The sequence below is a fragment of the Acanthisitta chloris genome, unplaced genomic scaffold (genome assembly GCF_000695815.1).
Source record: "Acanthisitta chloris isolate BGI_N310 unplaced genomic scaffold, ASM69581v1 scaffold5564, whole genome shotgun sequence".
Lineage (NCBI taxonomy): Eukaryota > Metazoa > Chordata > Aves > Passeriformes > Acanthisittidae > Acanthisitta > Acanthisitta chloris.
Genome location: NW_008669744.1, coordinates 41,743 through 59,818, shown reverse-complemented (window position 1 = coordinate 59,818; position 18,076 = coordinate 41,743). Strand labels below are relative to the sequence as shown.

Below are 18,076 nucleotides of genomic sequence, written 5' to 3'. Positions count from 1 at the left end.
TTCAGCAGGGGAAAGATATGAGGAGACCTACAAAATGTATTCATGTTTGCATAACAACAAAACAACAAAAACATAAATCAAATGCAAATCAGAATATTTCCTTTGGGGTGTTTAAATCATATTTCCTTCTTTCCTCTGGGATGCCTGTGTGTTTGTCTGCTTATGCATTGCACCACCTCCTTACCATCTTTCCAGGATTCCTATGGAAAAATGACTCAGACTCATGAGTACAGCATCTTCCTGCCCATATAAACACATATGGAAAAATATAATGAATAAATCATATACTACATTAATGGGCACTCAGTGCTGAGAAGAGTAATAAAAATCATTTTTCTTGGGCCAGAATTTAAAATCTAATTTGCAGGCAGCAATAAAGTATGCCCAGCTAGAGTTTGCAGTGCTTTTTGCTGAAAATCTCTGTTTCCAGTTTAGACCAAAATATGCTGATGACACATTACTGGGTCTGGTTGAACATATTCTTTGCATATTTTTATTTCAGGAGGTTTCTTAGAATTATAGGCTTTATTATTTAGAACAGAATATTATGAAAACAAGTCACTCTTGTTAAGTATATGAATGGAAGTATTTTCAGACTTTTCTGCCATTAGAAATGAATACAGTATAATGAATCATGTGAACCCTAAATACAAATAATGTGTTTAATTGAATTCAGTCAAAGACATTATGTCCCTTATTTTATAGACTCTTAGGAATTTAGACTGTTTTTCAAATATGTGTTTATAAAGCCACCCTACCAGGCTGTAAAATATTCTATGGTGGGATATTCCTAGAGGTAAAAAAATCAGCTAGCCTGTATAAAAATTTCCACTGTAGAAGTAAGTGTGTTAGGGCTTTAACTCTACCAATCTTGTTGCTGTCTGAAAGGTTCAGGATTGTTAGGAATTAATTACAGACTTTAAACACACCTTCTTTTCCTGTTTGAGAACTTCCTTAATAAGGAGATACAGCTTTGTCACACATCGCAATATCACACAATAAATAGATTTATCATTCATGTGAGCATCTTATTTCAACTGTGATCATTTAACCACACTACCTATTCCCATCTGAACACACAACCAGCTTCAAACAGCTCTTTCCTTAATTCTTCTAATGAGACAAGAAAAAAAAAGAGTCTTACAGATAAAATATTTCCTTTCATCTTTTCCCACTCATCTGAACTTGATCTTAACTTGCAGCCCTGTTTGGCTAGTAACAAACTATCTTATATACAACTCTTCAAGACTAGAAAGAAAGTAATTCTCTTCTCAGAGGACCGGGAGTCATTCTCTTGACTCTGTTGTCCAGTTGCTTCACTAGGCTTGAACGCCACAGTGGTGAGAAGCTGGCACTGCTGCTTCACCACGTGCTCTCTCCTTAGCCAAGCAATATGTCTGCTGTAACAGTTGTCTTAAGCAATTTCAGAGTACTTGACAGAGGAAGCAGCACTGCCTTTTATAGATATGTAAAATAAAGCACTGGGAAGTGAAATAGAAGATCACTGGTCACCTGTGAGATCTATGGCATAGCCAGAAACAGAAGCCCCAAATCCTAAGACCCAGTCTGAGGGTTTATCAGAGGATAATACAGCTTTTCATTTTAAGAGACTTGTGTTTTGATGCAGCCTTAGATTAGAGTTTGTCCACCTCTACATTATGTGAGTTTTACAGCCTTGACAAAACCGAGCTCTGTCTCTGCTGCTACCAGCAACTGAGGAAGGTGACACTTTTCTGCCTGACAGTCCAGTGCTGTAATCAGCCTGGGTCTGGCTCTAGGGAAATTTACCTTCTGGCTCAAAATGCTGCAAAGAGAGAGGAAGTGTAAGTAAATGCATAAGAAAGGGGACAACATGAAAAATAGATTAAGTTCAAAACAGCCCCTTGATAATGCTGAGTTAACAACTAGCAGGCCACCTGCATCAAAGATCTTATACAATGACTTGCAGGCACAGTCCTTTGAAGGGAAATGCCATTATCCCTTTCTTTCTCTGTGTTATCTTAGCAAGCGTTGCCCAATTTAATCTGACAAAGCCCTGTAAGAATTACCATTGCCAACACACAAGAAATTACAAGGCTTTGCCTAGATTCCCACAGGCTAGATCTGTTATATCTATGTCCTATGCTTCAACTGTATTTTATTTAACCCTATCATTGGATATCCCAAGGTGGAAGGGACCTGCAATGATCATTAAGTCCAACTCCTGGCCCTGTACCATCATACAAGCCCCATCCCTCCATGGCACTGACCGTCCTACGTCTCACAGCCTTGGTGGGCATGACCTCCCAAGCCTCTGTGTCCCCACCCATGGTTCCCCCAGGCTCCATGCTCACCTCACCTGCACCTCTCCTCCCTAGCACAGCTCATGAACTCCACAGTGCCCAGTATAGGATGTCCCTCGACTAGTACTGCACCAATACAGGACCCCCTCCTCCCAGTACAGCTCTTCAGAGTGTGGCTCTGCTCCCGGTGACCATCCCTGTGCTCACCCCACCCCACTCCTGCACTCCCCACACACATGCTCTGCCACCTGTCCCATGCCCAGCTCCCACACCTATGTGATTATGCCTATCCTCCATATTGCAATATACTTCTACGAACATTTATTTTTTGTCTCATAAGTGTATCTTATTACATTTAATCTAAAAATTGTGGTTTATATCCTTGATGTTTCATCTCTCATTTAATCAGTCTAGTCCCAAAAACTATGAAGTCCAATGCATTAACTTGTATTATCCACACAAACTTTGCCAACATTATGTAGCTTTTATAATCCAACAAAAACATTGACTAAAAACCAAGCTAGGCTCCACATCAGAGGAACTATCTTATTACATTTAATCTAAAAATTGTGGTTTATATCCTTGATGTTTCATCTCTCATTTAATCAGTCTAGTCCCAAAAACTATGAAGTCCAATGCATTAACTTGTATTATCCACACAAACTTTGCCAACATTATGTAGCTTTTATAATCCAACAAAAACATTGACTAAAAACCAAGCTAGGCTCCACATCAGAGGAACTACATTAACAATTTCTTCCTGCTTGCTGATATTGTATCGCACATAGGGTCCTGGCTTCTCCAGAGTTTTTTCCTCCAGAACTGGCAGCATCCAAAATGCAGGATTTACAGCATATCTTGAGAAGGAAGGAAAACAAGCCCTTCATTCTCTGTATCCAGATCAAGCCAGTTCACATTAAAGATGTTAATAATTATTTAAAACACACAAAACTTAGAGAATTTGGATTCTTAAGTAAATGACATCTTTCTTTGGGTTTGTTTTGATGTTTTCATTTCATTCAAGGACTTCAGCCAAACCCACGGTTTTCCTGGGTAGCTGTACATTTTCAAAATTACTCGACAAAGAAAATCACATACTCTCTGTAAATGCAAGTATTTTGGGGGTTTTTAGCACTTGTGTTGCATATTAGTATTATTTTATTTTAGCTTCAAGTCTATACATGATCTGGATACTTTTAAAAGCACAGATGAAGGTCACTGAGGACTGTGTAAGCACAATACCTATTTGGTATAGCATTTGTCACTTTGCAAACACTATTCAAAGGAAGGCCATTTCTTGGTGCATACATGAGCAGCTCAGGACCTCACCTTTTTGCTCATTAGGCTGCCAGAAAATTAGCCAAACAGGCCATTTCTCTCCAATGCAGGACTCTAGAACTAAGTACCTATGGTAGAAATTCTCCTGTAGATCCATTATCCCAATGACCAGTGAGTACTGCTAACCTCTGCTGCAGGTGGCTCTTTCTAGCATGTATCACCAGACCTCGTAACATGCATTCAAAGAACAGCACCAAAATGGAGGCAACCTTTAATTCTCTCTGGAATTGCACCTGAACCCAAGCAAAAAAAATATTCCAGGGTGGCAATCATCAATGTAGCGTAGTACCTGCTACGTTATTTTACTCCCATTAAAGGGATCAGAGTTGTTATGAAAATAAGAGGTATGAGGTGTGCCTTCCTCAGAATTTCTGATTTCTGAAGCCTAAGATATTACTACTGTCTTTCAGTTTTTCCAGTGCACATCACACCACCTAAACCACTCCTGTCAATGCTGTAGCACTGGAACAACATCCTGGGTTGCCCTTCCTTGCTTTTATTACCAACAGGTAATACACTTTATTTGCTGATAAGTATGGAGTAGATAGAGGAAGTCATCATCAATCTGCTACCTTCTTTTTCTTCTTCATATGTTACTGAAGAGATTCATGTCCTCCTCATAAGATTTTTGTGTTTGCTTATGTGTATATACATACCTGTATAATCAGAGTACTAATGATATGAAGGTTGTTGAGGTAGTCCATCTAGACTTAATGGCATTAGCTATCCTTGACTACAATTATAGAAAGGCATCCAAGCACCTAGTATGCAGACCTGTAAAATGGAACATACTGTCTCTCCTTGGTGTAACATTAGCATCGTACGTGTTATCTCTTCCTATTAATTATACAATGTAGCTGGGTGATGGGTTTTCACATCACAACAATGGAATTCAAACTAAATTAAAACCAAACTATGCAGTTTCTTGAAAAACAATGTTACTTTGCATTCCTTTGCAAGACAGAGAAAGCTCAAGAGAGTTCACATGGTAACTTATACCTTAAATTTTCCATCTGATGAGAATATGCTAACCCATTTGTTATCATAGTCTGCAATAATGATGTCACCACTGGGATGTACAGCCACCCCTGTTGGCCGCTGCAGCTGGCCAGGAGACCTTCCTCGTATGCCAAAACGGCTTTTGAACTGACCATCATTGGAAAATATCTGGAACAGAAAACATAAATTTAAAAATTAAATCTATATGTTACCATTACCTATTTCCTGGAGCTTAGATTTTAGCAAGTCACTAATGAACACTCTAGTCAGGAAGGGAGCAGGGAACACGAAGCACTTCTACAGTCCATATTTGAAAGTAGTATGCCTAATTTACAAAGAGGCATCCACCTGGACCCTAATTGCAAAATAAAGAAATTCTCACTTACATTGCACTGTTTCTTCAGTGAGCTCAAAGTACTTTACAAATATTAGTGAATTAAGCTTCACGATGTCTCTCTCAGTTGGGAGGAAGTGGTATTATTCCCATATTAGAAATGAGGAAACTGAGGCACTAAGTGACTCGGCCACAGTCAAACACTAAGTCTGTAAAAAACATAGGAATAATCCAATGGTTGTGTCCCAAAGCCAGGTAATTAGACACTGAAGTTCCTCTAAACTGGCTGCAAATTACTAAGTATGAGGGTGCTGATGTATATTTGACTCTGTCTCTTTGAGAAGTCCTGGAAATGAGTTCTTACGGCATGTGGCTTGCTGGTTCTCACATTCTGAAGAACAAGCCACACACTGCTGCCGTGTTCATTGCTACCACATGGGCAGCCTGAAGAGTGATGACAAATTGTTAAGGGTAAAAAAGATACATGGCAAGCAAAAGAAAAAACACAGCTTGATTTTCACATAGGTTAGAGAAGCCAAGAAATTATGGGTGTCAGGGGTGCTACCATAGAAAATAGCTGACCATGATATCAGACAGAAAAGTCAATTAAGGAGACTAAAGGCCGCTTGAAAAATGACATATACATGTTTAATTTTTTATTTCCTTAAGAAATTGTATTTGTGGCACCTTGCCCTAGATCTATGCTGGAAAACATGGGAGTGATAAAACTTACAATGTAAAATTATATTTACAAAAAGGCATTTTTCCAGATTATTGCACTGCTTGTTTGTTCATTCACTGCCAAACATCATAAGGAAGGGAAATAAATTCTAACATACATACTAGATATAGCATAGATCTGAAAAAGATAGCTGCAGGTCAAAAAGATGGATGATAAACAAGTTGAACTTCCTTTGTATTTTCTATATCTGCTTGAATTGTACAAAATGTGTCTTTCTGGGACTACAAAAAAGGCAGAGGTGTGGGGGCAGGGAGAAAAGGAAAAAACACTGAAAGTGGCATAACCTCATACCTGCACACACTGGTTGTTACTGTCTGCTATTAATATTTTTCCATTTGTAGATGCAGCTACACCTTGAAGATTTGTAAATTCCCCTTTGTTTCTTCCTTTGGTGCCTAAAATGGAACACAAAGAACATAAGAAATCAGGTTAGACAAGACTAATCAGTTAGGACCTAAATGCCAACACATGCAATTATTACATTCCTGATCTAAGGATTTCTATTTTGAAGAGTTCTTATCACTGCTACACCTTCAAAGAACCGTGTCAGTAACAGATTCACAATTCTGCCTACAAGAAGGGATTGTTCTTAGTCTTCAGCATGAATGCCATCTAAGCCCCCATCAACGCAATTACCTCTTTGGCCCTCATAAATCAGTGTTCACAAATTGCCTCTTGTGTGAAAGAACTAGTAAAAGATTTTTTCATAAGAGATTGACTTTTTTTAAATGAGAATTTTTATTCAACTGAGAAGGCAATTAAAGGGGCAGTACTCTGGGAACATATAGACAGAGGCTAAGATAAGAAATTAGATTACGCAGTTTTAATACAATTATCTGAGTCTCCTTAGTGAAGTCACAAAGTTGAGATAAACCATATTACTTTGGATGGGGGCATTTCAAGACAGGGAATTTTCCTATTTACTCATATACAGTTTTCAGTCAGGCTTTCAAAAATCCCTTAGAAGAGAAATTCAGATGAAGAACTAGCTTTGAATGACTGGGACATGTGGCCAATGAAGACCAACACCTGGAGACTGAATGCTACTACAACGACTTCAGGTTGTTCAAATAAAGCAGTATCCATACACAGAGGTCTCATTTTTAACCCAGGACAAATGCAACAGTGATTTACATAGAACTGAAAGTCTTTTCCCCAGTGTCTTAAGGGGATAAGGAGTTGCAAAATGTCAACTTTTCACAAAAGTTCGTTAAGTGTAGGTGTCTTATTGTTTAGGTGTTGGTTCTGAGATGTTCCAAAGAGCATCACAGAGCAAAATCTGATGTCTCTACAAAATCAGCCTCAAAGTGGCTGGTCCAAATTACACCTGGAGCACAGGAATGATATCCAAATTCCTGGTTTGCTTGTAAAGAAGGTTCAGGGGTCTTTAGAATAGACTGCAGTTATGATCTTGAACTCCAAAGTTATTCATAGTGAATGAATGAATTTTGAAACAAAAATACCAAACAAAAAACTCTATAAGCTGTTCATTCCAAGACTTGGATGCAGCGCTAGTTTTCCTGGTGAAATATCTTTACAAGCGTTCACTGGCTGTGTATCAGACATTAACTGGCTTCAATATAAAGTTTTAACTGAAAAAGTTGTATTTTACTTCAGTCAGTCCAAAATATCTGGAGCTCAGTGATTAAAACTGTTCTGACTGTGATGTCCAATATAAGACATACATATTATCTCTAATTTGTATTTAGCTTTCACTGGGGATGTGTATGCTCATGACAGCCCTTCCTTCTGCTGTGCTGATGGCTGTGGGATGCATATTTCCTGTCACTGGCTAACAAGTTACATTTAATTCCTCCCCACTCAGTGCTGCAAGAATATTACTTTGTTTCAAGACTTATTTTCTTCGACTCCATCTGCTCCATCCTCTAAACATGGTAAATGCTTCTCACTTTTTGTACTGCGAGAGGAAAGTACATATTCAGGGAATAGTGAATTACATACCAATTACATTACCATACGTGAGCATTTCTGTGTATTCTTTTAATGAGCAGTGCCTGAGGGATGCATGCAGTAATTTTTTTTCCACCATATGCAAATGATGTTTCCTTTTTGCCTTTCAGCCAAAAAGAATGGATGAAAAGGGAGAAACATTCCTTTTACTACTGAGAGTAAAGGGAAAGCATTTGTTAGAAAAGAGGAGGCGTAAGCTAGAGCATCTGGAACCAACTAGCACAAACTTTATGGAATGTATGCTTTTTGGCCTTCGAAAAATGTTCTTGAAAGTCAAGGAATTTCATTTGTAAAGATAAGAGAGACCTATATAAAGATTTACTCAGAGTGTTCTTCAGTGGGGCCTTATAAACATACATCAAAGGGAAAAAAGAAGAAATTATCCAGGAATACCACAGTCTCGTTTCACAGTAATTTTAAGAAATAGCAATTTATTAGCACAGCATGCAGCATAAATTCATCTCCATGCAATGTCCTTCTACCTAGTACTTTGCAGCTATTAAACCCATCATATAGGTCCTAATTTGCACACAGGCCTTAACACAGTCCCCTCTGCAGTGGCACAAATTTCTCTGCTGAAGAAAGCTGAGGTTAATGAAACACAGCTGGTTTTCTAATGTACGTTCAAGAGGAAAACAGATAACTTTGTGCTTTCTGTTTTGAATAATTCACTATGCCTGCAAAGATCTGAAGCCAAGCATAGGCACTTTGGATAATGAGAGGAAAGCTTGCAGTAAAGTATGTCAGCCTCTGGAATAACAGGCTTCTCTGCAACTGACTCTGCAATACCAAAGGATGATAGGTCCCCTCTGTAAGCAGAAATTCTTTCTTTATAAACATGCCTGCCTAAGAGAGGGTCTTCAGCAATCCTTTACTGGAAGACACTAGCCATCTGTATTATGGCATCCCATGCTTTGGCTTTTCTCTGTCATGGGCTGTCACCCACCTCTCTTTAGCCTAGGAAGGCAACAACATTTCAATTGCACAGGGCTGGAACCAGTGGAATCCTCATTCCAGGGTTTCCCAAGCAGCCTGGTTCAGAGATGAAAGCTTGCATATTTTGTGCCCATCTCTTCCCAGCCTTATTTCCCTCCTGTTCTGAGCCATTGCAGGAAGAAGGAGGAAAAGACAGACATTTTACTGCAGCTTCTGTGGCAAGGTGCTGGGGACTGGGAGATGACAGCAGAGTTTTCAAAAGGGGAAGGCTGAACAGAGTTATTAGGAAGCAGGTCTGTGGCCTGTGGAATAGCTCTTTTTATAGCATTTTTGTATACAGATTTGCCTTAGACCTATCTAATTCCTTCTGGTATTAGTGAGCATAGCCTTCACATACCAATTCATTTAGCTTTCAACAAAAAAAAAAGCATCCATTTTCTGCTCAAGACAATCTGGCACACATAAAATGATTCATAATTTCAATCCTTTATTCTTGCACAATAGAGGCCATATTGAATCCCACCAAAAATAAAATAATTATAATAATCTAAAAGCCCATTAACGTCACAGGAGATGCTAAAAACTGCATCATGTAACTGCAATAAGAATCTGCTCTGTAAGCGCTGAACATCTGAACAAATTTGTTGTACAATGTATATTTATGTTGCTTATAGTAAGAGAAGGACTGTGTTTTGCTTTCTGAGTTTTACTAATATGAATAATAACCTCGCTGCTTGCTAACCTAGATTCCCCAGCTACCTAAAATACAAAGAAGAAACATGTAACTGCCTCCAGCAGGAAGGGAATAGATTCAGACCGACAAAAAAAAAAATGCAGAAAGACTACAGATTACTGGGAAGACTTTAGAGATTGTGAGTGGCCATAACCTGTTGTGTAGGTACCATTTCTTTCCTGCCTACAACACTTCAAATACTTCCTCTTGGATTCTTCCCTACGTGGTACTGAAAAAAAAGGATAAAACTAAACAGCATGAAAAGGTCTGCATATATCTTACAAAGGAATTGTCTTCTTGTCCCCTAGCTTTCTTTTTTCCCTCAGAGCACCAAAAGATAATTAGTCAAATCTTACATACTGTGAGGATGTGATGCCCCCTCCCATAAGAGATACAGCTGAAACACAAAAGGCTCTGTACTAAAACTGAACCAAATTGTTAACAAGCTATGTGCTTATTGTAAAAGAAATGTCAGTGTATCTAATCCAAATTCCCAAGTAACTCTAAGTTTTAAAATCAGTCAGTCTGTTGGATGATGGCACACAATGCTTGTAGCCTTTAAAGAGGTATGAATAATTCAATAGGAACTGACAGATATGTCCACATGCTGTTGGTAGTGAAGATGGACTGATTTGTATTAATTTGCTTTACACAGCATTTCTCCCTAAAAGCTTGGCCAAAATCACCTCCAAGTCTTGCTTCTGCAGCAGAGCCTCTTTTACCACAGATAGGTATGCACAAACCTAGAGGTAGGTGCACCTCAGAACCAGTTCTTTGCTGGTACAGCAGCCAAACTGCAAATAACAAGAGTTGAATCCAGGCCACGTCTCTGACGTCAGGACATCACACCCATGCTGGGGATTTTGCCAGCAGTGTGACGTCAGAGTTCTTCACCCCCTGCCCCATACAGGTATGACTGCAATTCAATACAATGTAGGCCTAGCCAAATTTCACACTGGCTGTCATAAACCCATAAAGAGCTAATGACAAGTATCAGAGGGACTTGAGCTAATAAACTGGAAAAGAAAATTCTATTTTCGCATTCCTATTTGTAAAGAAATACAAATTATGTATAGAAAACATCTTGCTATTTCATAGTGCTTATTAATGGGTTTGTTCCAGGGTTCTGAAACAGAGAATGAAGAGCAACTGATTAATGTGTGTCCAAGAGGCCACAGCATTTCATGTATCATATTGCTGTACTACACGGAACAGCTCCACATGCACATTCCTTTCTTCTTCAATGCCCCTAGCCAGGCTGTGATCTGGCCAGGACAGGAACTTGTTGGAAAAGTAGAGAAGGGATGGGGGAATAGGAGGAAGCAGATGCTGCTTGTTACAGGGAGAAGGTTCAGGGGGCTAAATTCAGTTGGAAAAATATGTTTTTTTCAAGGAGATGTGTACCTCTATCTGTACCCACTTGTATCTTTGGAAAAGCTCAACAAGTATATACCTACAGGCAGCCATATTCCTTTCAAACTGAACAATCCAATACGAAGTTTCAGACAGAGGCCTTCTGAGACAATTAAAGAAGAAATGTGTCATGTTCAGTGACACAGAGTCTAGTTGGAGGACTGCAACTAGCAGTGTCCTCCAGGTATTAACTTACTCATCGGTGACTTGGATGAAGGGATGGAGTGCTCCCTCAGCAACTTTGCTGATGACACAAACCTGGGAGGAGTGACTGATATCCCAGAGTGCTGTGCAGCCCTCCTGAAGGACCTCAACAGGTTGAAGGGATGGCCAGAGGGGAACCATCTGAAATTCAACAAAGGCAAGTGCAAGGTCCTGCACGTGGGGAAGAAGAACCCCATGCACCAGAGCAGGCTAGGGGCTGACCTGCTGGAAAGCAGCTCTGTGGAGAAGGACCTGGTGGTCCTGCTGGACAACAAGCTGTCCATGAGCCAACAGCGTGGCTTTGAGGCCAAGAAGACCAACAGAATCCTGGGATGCACTAGAAGAGCATTGCCAGCAGGTCAAGGGACATGGTCCTGCCCCTCTACTCAGCTCTGGTGAGGCCATATCTGGAGTGCTCTGTTCAGTTCTGAGCTCCTCAGTACAAGAGAGACATGGAGCTCCTGAGGCAGGTCCAGTGGAGGGTGACAACGATGATTAAGGGACTGGAGCACCTCACTTACAAGGAAAGGCTGAGGGAGCTGGGCTTGTTCAGCCTTGAGAAGCAAAGACTGAGAGGGGAGATCATGAGAGTATACAAATATCTGAAGGGAGGGTGCCAGGATGATGGAGCCAGGCTCTTCTCAGTAGTGCCAAGCAATAGGACACGGGGCAATGGGCAGAAACTGATGTACAAGAAGTTCCACCTGAACATGAGGAAGAATTTCTTTACTGTGCAGGTGACAGTGCACTAGAACAGGCTGCCTAGCGAGGCTGTGGATTCTCCCTTACTGGAGATATTCAAGAACTATCTGGACACAATCCTGGGCCATGTGCTCTAGGACAACCCTGCCTGAGCAGGGAGGTTGGACCAGATGATCACTGTGGTTCCTTCCAACATTACCCATTCTGTGATTCTGTGAAACACCTCATCAAAAATTGCTTTTCCCCCCAAGCCTGCTTTGTAAACTGCACTAAAGTTGCATATACTTTTTTCATGAGTTTTTATGTGGAGTAAATTTGCAGTAAGGCTCCTATTTGCTCTCAGCATTGATAACAGACAAGACATTCATGCCTAGTAAGGAGGATGACAGAAGGTACTGTTAAAGGCACTTCTTTTTTTTAACACATTAAATGTACCAGCTAAACTTAGATGCTCAGTTATATGACTGAACAGACAACTAAACAGTCTGAGGAACAGGAAAACTGAACTTCCTCTCAGAGTGCAAACTCTCCATCTGGCTGTATCAGATGCCAATCCCAAATATAAATAAATGAAGGTGCAGAAAGCAGTTAAAGTGAGAAATAGCACCACTACTGCTAAATGGTGTCAAAGAACCCAGTCATGAAAAGTGCCACAAGAGGAAAAACTACCAAGGCACACGGCACAGCATGGCAGAGCTAGAACACAAGACATGATCCTGGGCAGCTAACTGATGCCACCTACGTCTCTTAAGCCTTCTCTGGAGGACATGGGAGAGATACAGAAGCGAAAGTGGAAGTGGCTGACACTGACCATCCCCCATCTCTGCTCAGCATGGGTGTAAGGCACAAAAGCAGAGTAATGAAAAAGAGACTTCCGTCTCACTTTAGTGCTTCCTACCACTTGAAGAGGTAGCAAAACCATTAACAACAATTATTTTGTAGGTATCATAAGAACATTCTTGTTTTCCTTTGTATAAACTAAGTACATGCCACACAGATATTGCATGGACACACAGACATCATGCCTGTTTAAAAAATAGGTTGATGATATAAATTATTGAGAAAAAAAAAAGAGGATACTCTGCTCTTACAAATAATGAATTACACAAATCAGTGAATGTGCAGTCAGTAGCTTGACCTTAAAATGTCTAAAGAGGACCACGTGCCATTTTAAAAGACAAGAATAACACAGAATTGGCAGAAGATACAATGCATACTTCCCCATGAACGAAATGTGCTAATGCTGTATTAATGCTATCTTGTTAATACTAGCAGGAGAACAGTCTCCTGCTAGTCTCCTGCTAGGAGCTGATCAATTTACTTGTGAAAAAAGCCCATACATCAGCATATATACAATAGCCTAGTCCATATACATGGATGCCCAGTGTGGTTCTCCAACACAGCTGTATGAGTTTCTGGCAGCCCAAGTATAAGATTTATCTTGCCCATTTGATCCACTTGGCCAGAACCACCAGGGGAATTAAACAATGGATTCAAAATAGAGACACACAGTTGTGTTGGAAAATGGTGGTAAACTTCATTTTACATAACCTCATCACCAAATCAACCTAACCTTAAATTTTTGAGGTAAGCTCTTAAATCCATGAAGACAATCCTTGTGAAAATGTCAGAAGCTTTACCTGTCTCAAAAATTTTGCATAATTTGGAAGAGTGTAAAACCCTAGAGCATTACAACTGCAATGGCTTAAGAGACTTTTCAGAAGATGCATACTTAAGCCCACAGAAGCCCAGAGGGACATCTCTGTGTAGGGTCATTCTGTGAAATGAGTGGCTGAAAATTGAACATCTAATAAGATGAAATATTATTCTCAGTTTTCCAATAAAATACTGATCCATATACCCCAAATATGGACACTCTGAGCATCAAGGAGAAGCTCTGAGACATGCATAGCTCTTATTCTAATTATTTCATCTTCCTCTTTTGAGGGGCAAAGAAGGAGAGGAGATAGAACTCAAAAATAAAGCACACGGTCATGACTGCATCACAACAGAAAGAAAGGATACTGTGCTTTTTGGAAACCATTTAAGACTTCTAGAGTTTATGGTGTATTGGAGAGAACAGTTAAAAAAAAAATCAAGCAAACAACAAAAGCCAAACCAGAACCACTATTTGGTAGTCAGGCTAGAAACTGCTCATTAGGGATACAGAAGCATAAATTACAAGCTGAAATTAATTTAACCCATACCAAAAGCTTTGTAATAAGAATATTAACAGTTGTTAAAATATCCCAAATCCCAAATCCCAATTAAATATTTGCTGCAAACAGAATTTCTGAAGTGTGTGCTTTCAAAATTTACATATGAACAAAAGTCAAGAGGCCTAAAGGCATTATCAGGTTGCTCTACTTACAGCATTAACCTTACAATAATTTAACTTTTTCAGCCAGTTTCCCTGAAGCACTTTTAAGTACGTCAACAGTCAGCCAAGTCACCTACCTACTCTGAAGATCAAATCATCTTCAATGGGATTCTCTTTTCTTTTGCCAGTGCTGTACATGCTCGCAGGTCTTTTCACAGCTTTCTGCTTCACATGACCACTGCCAGGAGATTTAACACGCCTCTTAACCCCTTCAGTGGTAGGGGACACATCTGCTGATCTGACCACTTTAAGTTTGAAGGGGCTGCCCTTGATATGTTGATCATAAAGTCTCAGTGACAAAGTGAAGTCCCCTTCTTTCTGAACAGTATACAAAAATTCGTAAGTGCCATTTTTGTTGTCAAGTATTTCTCCATCCGCTACACTCCCATCCGGTGTGCTCAGTTCAGCAGTGAGGTAAGCATTCCCAGATTTACAGAGCTCCCCATCTTTGTCCTTAGTTGTGATGGTAACAGACATGGGCTGTCCAATCACTGTCTGCCTCAGTCCCTCACCTGTGGCAACTGTTTCAGAGGCAACAGCATTGGTGGTTAAAATCGTACCCAGATTGTGAATGGACTTCTTCAGGCCTTCTGTTTCCACTATGAAGTCCAACTGATCATTTTCACGGGGCTGCAATGGGAAGTCTCGCTCAGCCAGTTCATTCAGCTTGTCACTCATCTGCTTCTTCACCAGCAGCACTTCGGTTTCAGTGCCATGGTTGAGGGCTTGGGCTGTAAAGTTGCTGCAACTTTTAATGCTTTCTTGTCCTTCAAGTAAGGTGTCCAGTTGTGTCTGGAGGACCTGTGTGCATTACCAAACACCAGATTAGCATCATGTTACAAGAACTGTCCTAGGAAGATGTAGCATACTTTATATCTGAAGGCCTTTCTAGAAACTAAATTTATAGTGCCTTATTTAAGAGTTTAATTGAAACTTTCATTTTAGAAAAAGTACCACCCTGATCCTCAACACATATTCAGAAGATAATGTTGCAACACAAAAAACGTAGCCTGGTTTGGGTCTTCAAGGCTTCACAGATCAACTGCAACACAAGACTGAATTACTGCCCAAACCTATATTATGTTTTCTCATCTTTTTTATGAAAAAAACCCAAAAACAAATGTAGAAGCTTGAACCCTGCTCCATCTAACTCTCTGCAGTCACTGTTAATGAGATGGTTACTGGGAATTGAGCTGTGTGCACAAAGGCAGACATATCTTGGAGTCATCAGGACCATTGATAAGAAAGGCTGCAAGAAACTTCTTGAAACTATTTCTCCAAAGCCAAGGGAAGCTGTGGACTACTCCTCTATGGAGGTAGACAAAAAGGCACTCTTAAGACCTTTATGTACATCCATCCTGAGGAAAAGTGTGATTCCTGAACTAAATAAGTGAAGAAAGGAAAAGTCTTCCCAGCAAAAGCAGGTAAGTTGATTCCCAAGTTTCAGCAGGCAGAAAAGAAAACAAAGAATGAGTTGTGGATATTGGAAAGAGCTGGACTGAGTAGCCTGAAATTTTGGTGGGCAGTAAGTAGCTATTCTATATTTAAGACTATGAAAGAACCTCTATTATAGGTTAGTTCTGGCCCTCAGTCTAAAATCCTTAAAACAGTTTTGACCTCAAAATTGTTAATTGTGGGCTGGGAACAAGGCTAACATATTTTTTAAAACCAGTTTTGCAATGAATTGGAAAAAGGATCTCTGAATTATAACAACCTAGCAGAGAAATTCATGAGAGTCAGGAAAACATTCCAGCTGCCCCCCACACTCTCCACTGATAAAATCCCCAAAAGAAAGTATCCAGTCACACATGTGCTATGTTTTTCCTACAGAGAAGAACTCAGACACAGACATTACTGTGGATTAGAGTTGTTATTTTGTTGAACATCACTGTAAAGTAAAAAATTTTTAAACATTTCAATTGATTTTAAAGTAAACACAGAGACTGGATGTATTTATTGCTAAGAAATACTCTTCCCTTGCTGAGACACACTATGTAATGATACTGCATTCTAAGGGTGTTTTGTTCTGAAATTTCCAAACCTTTCAGCTTTTCATCCACTGGAGAAAATCCAGGCTCATGTGTTACTGATATGGGAAACAACAAAAAATCTTTTGCAATCAAAACAGAACTAACAAATTTCAAAACTACACTGAAATTTCAAGTTATATGTTTTTCTAGGCATCCATAAACCTCTCAGGATTCAATACAAGGCAATTCTAATCTGTTTTGTCTTTATTCAAGGTCAGAAGTATTTAAAGAGAGAGCATAGCTAGTAATATCCCAGGATGAGAAAACCACATATGCTTGGGATAACAAACCACAAACTGAGGAGAAAGAAAATTTGCATTTATGTTTTAAAATGAGTATTTTCTCAAGAAAGTTTTCTTTCATTACAAAGATGGAAAATATTAAATCCTAACATAAATAGTATTTAAAATGTACTTAGACTATTTTACACAAGGCCTCTTCCAGTCCATTGGACAACTGAAACTGAATTGCCAACTTTCTTTCCATAAAGTGCAGCATTTTCATTTTTTCTTTTTTTGAAAAGTACATGATCAGAATTGCCAACTTTCTTTCCATAAAGTGCAGCCTTTTCTTTTTTTTTTTTTTTGAAAAGTACATGATCAGAACGAGTGAAGCTTTGGGTTTGAATTATTTTGCAGGACTACTAATCATTCAAAAGTAAAACCCAATTTCTATTGCTTTCCTTAAAATACAAACAGGGGGAAAGCCTCCTTTACTGCTTATGTGCAACTTTGTAAAAATGTTTCACTAATGCTCAAAATAGTTATTAAATTATTTTCAATCCCTTTGAATGACAATAAGATAATTTATCATCATATTATATCTTGCATAAACTTTGTACGCTCTCCAAGTATATATGTTCTAAGACAGTAAATTTTTATGACAACTAGAATATATTTAGACACACCTGGAATCTGTCCAAATTACCGATGCTAAAACTCCTCAGTTGCTGCTTAGCTCTGGAGATGACTAAATTCTGTGCTCCAACGGTTTTGGGCTCCCTCTGTTCCTAAAAGTACACGTCTTGTGCACGTGTTAGAACTCCTCCATTTTCACAGGCTCAGCAGTTCAATACCTTCCTAATGATCAAGACTTTTCCAGACCCAGGAATGCAACATTCCTCCACTTCAGACACCTGAAGATGCTCAAGCTGCTCAGTAATGGCAGAGAGTGACCAAAGATGCCAATATTATCAGGTTCTCTTGAAACTCCAGTTGTTGATGCTATTTTCTTTTTTTAAATTTGAGGGAAGAGATCTTTCTTTTATATGAAACAACTGTTGCCCAGGAAGTCAAGGAATGGTCTGAGTCAGACTTAATAATCCTCAGCAAAACTCCTACCCACCATGCTACAGTTTTATCTTTGTAAAAGTACAGGTTTCTGTTTTCTTCCTCTGAAGCTTAGTCTACAAGATAGGGGGAAAACCCCAAGATTCAATCATCCAGACAAGAAGTAAAAGAGTGAATGCAGCTCTGGAATCTATTGCTCTCTGCATTCATGTGAGAAAGTGAGATGTCCCTCCAATCTTTTTGAGATCCAATGGGTGACATCTAACATGAAGCATGTTACCAAGCACTGGAAAGGAAAACAGTGCTTTGAAGCAAAGCAGTAAGCCTTACTCAGTTCTTCAGGACAAATTGTTTGGCCTGTGTCATGGAGGCATTCATATAATTGCAGCTCAAAGAATTCAGACTTTCCTTTGGTGTTCCCTTACTGTAATCTGCACATCAGCATGTTGGCTTTAAGCAGATGCCTGCTTAGTGTGTTGGCCATTTTAGATCCTCACACACCATTCACAAAGGTCTGTCTGCCCAGGCAGGGTCTGTAATCCATTAGGCTGGGCACCCACAAGTCAGGCTCTGCAGCACTTGATTTCAGGAAAACATAGTTCTTCTGTGGATCTCAGACACAATTTGTCAAACTAATGTCTTGCATCTTTTGTAAAGACTGGCTGATTAAATTAACAACTTTTCACTGAAACAAAACATGCATCTTACTTTGTGTTTAAGGCC

At 39.5% G+C, this 18,076-nt stretch overlaps 1 protein-coding gene across 1 annotated transcript in view; it reads right to left on the bottom strand.

Moving 5' to 3' along the window:
- The window catches only part of TRIM2 (tripartite motif containing 2), a 42,132-nt gene that overhangs the window by 8,433 nt on the left and 15,623 nt on the right, over positions 1 to 18,076 (bottom strand). The window contains exons 6-10 of the mRNA XM_009073422.1: positions 17,181 to 17,217; positions 16,005 to 16,024; positions 14,112 to 14,835; positions 5,987 to 6,090; positions 4,620 to 4,787 (exon numbers count right to left, since the gene is read on the bottom strand). Of these exons, the coding sequence (XP_009071670.1) occupies positions 4,620 to 4,787; positions 5,987 to 6,090; positions 14,112 to 14,835; positions 16,005 to 16,024; positions 17,181 to 17,217 (1,053 nt within the window). The remainder of the gene's footprint in view (positions 1 to 4,619; positions 4,788 to 5,986; positions 6,091 to 14,111; positions 14,836 to 16,004; positions 16,025 to 17,180; positions 17,218 to 18,076) is intronic.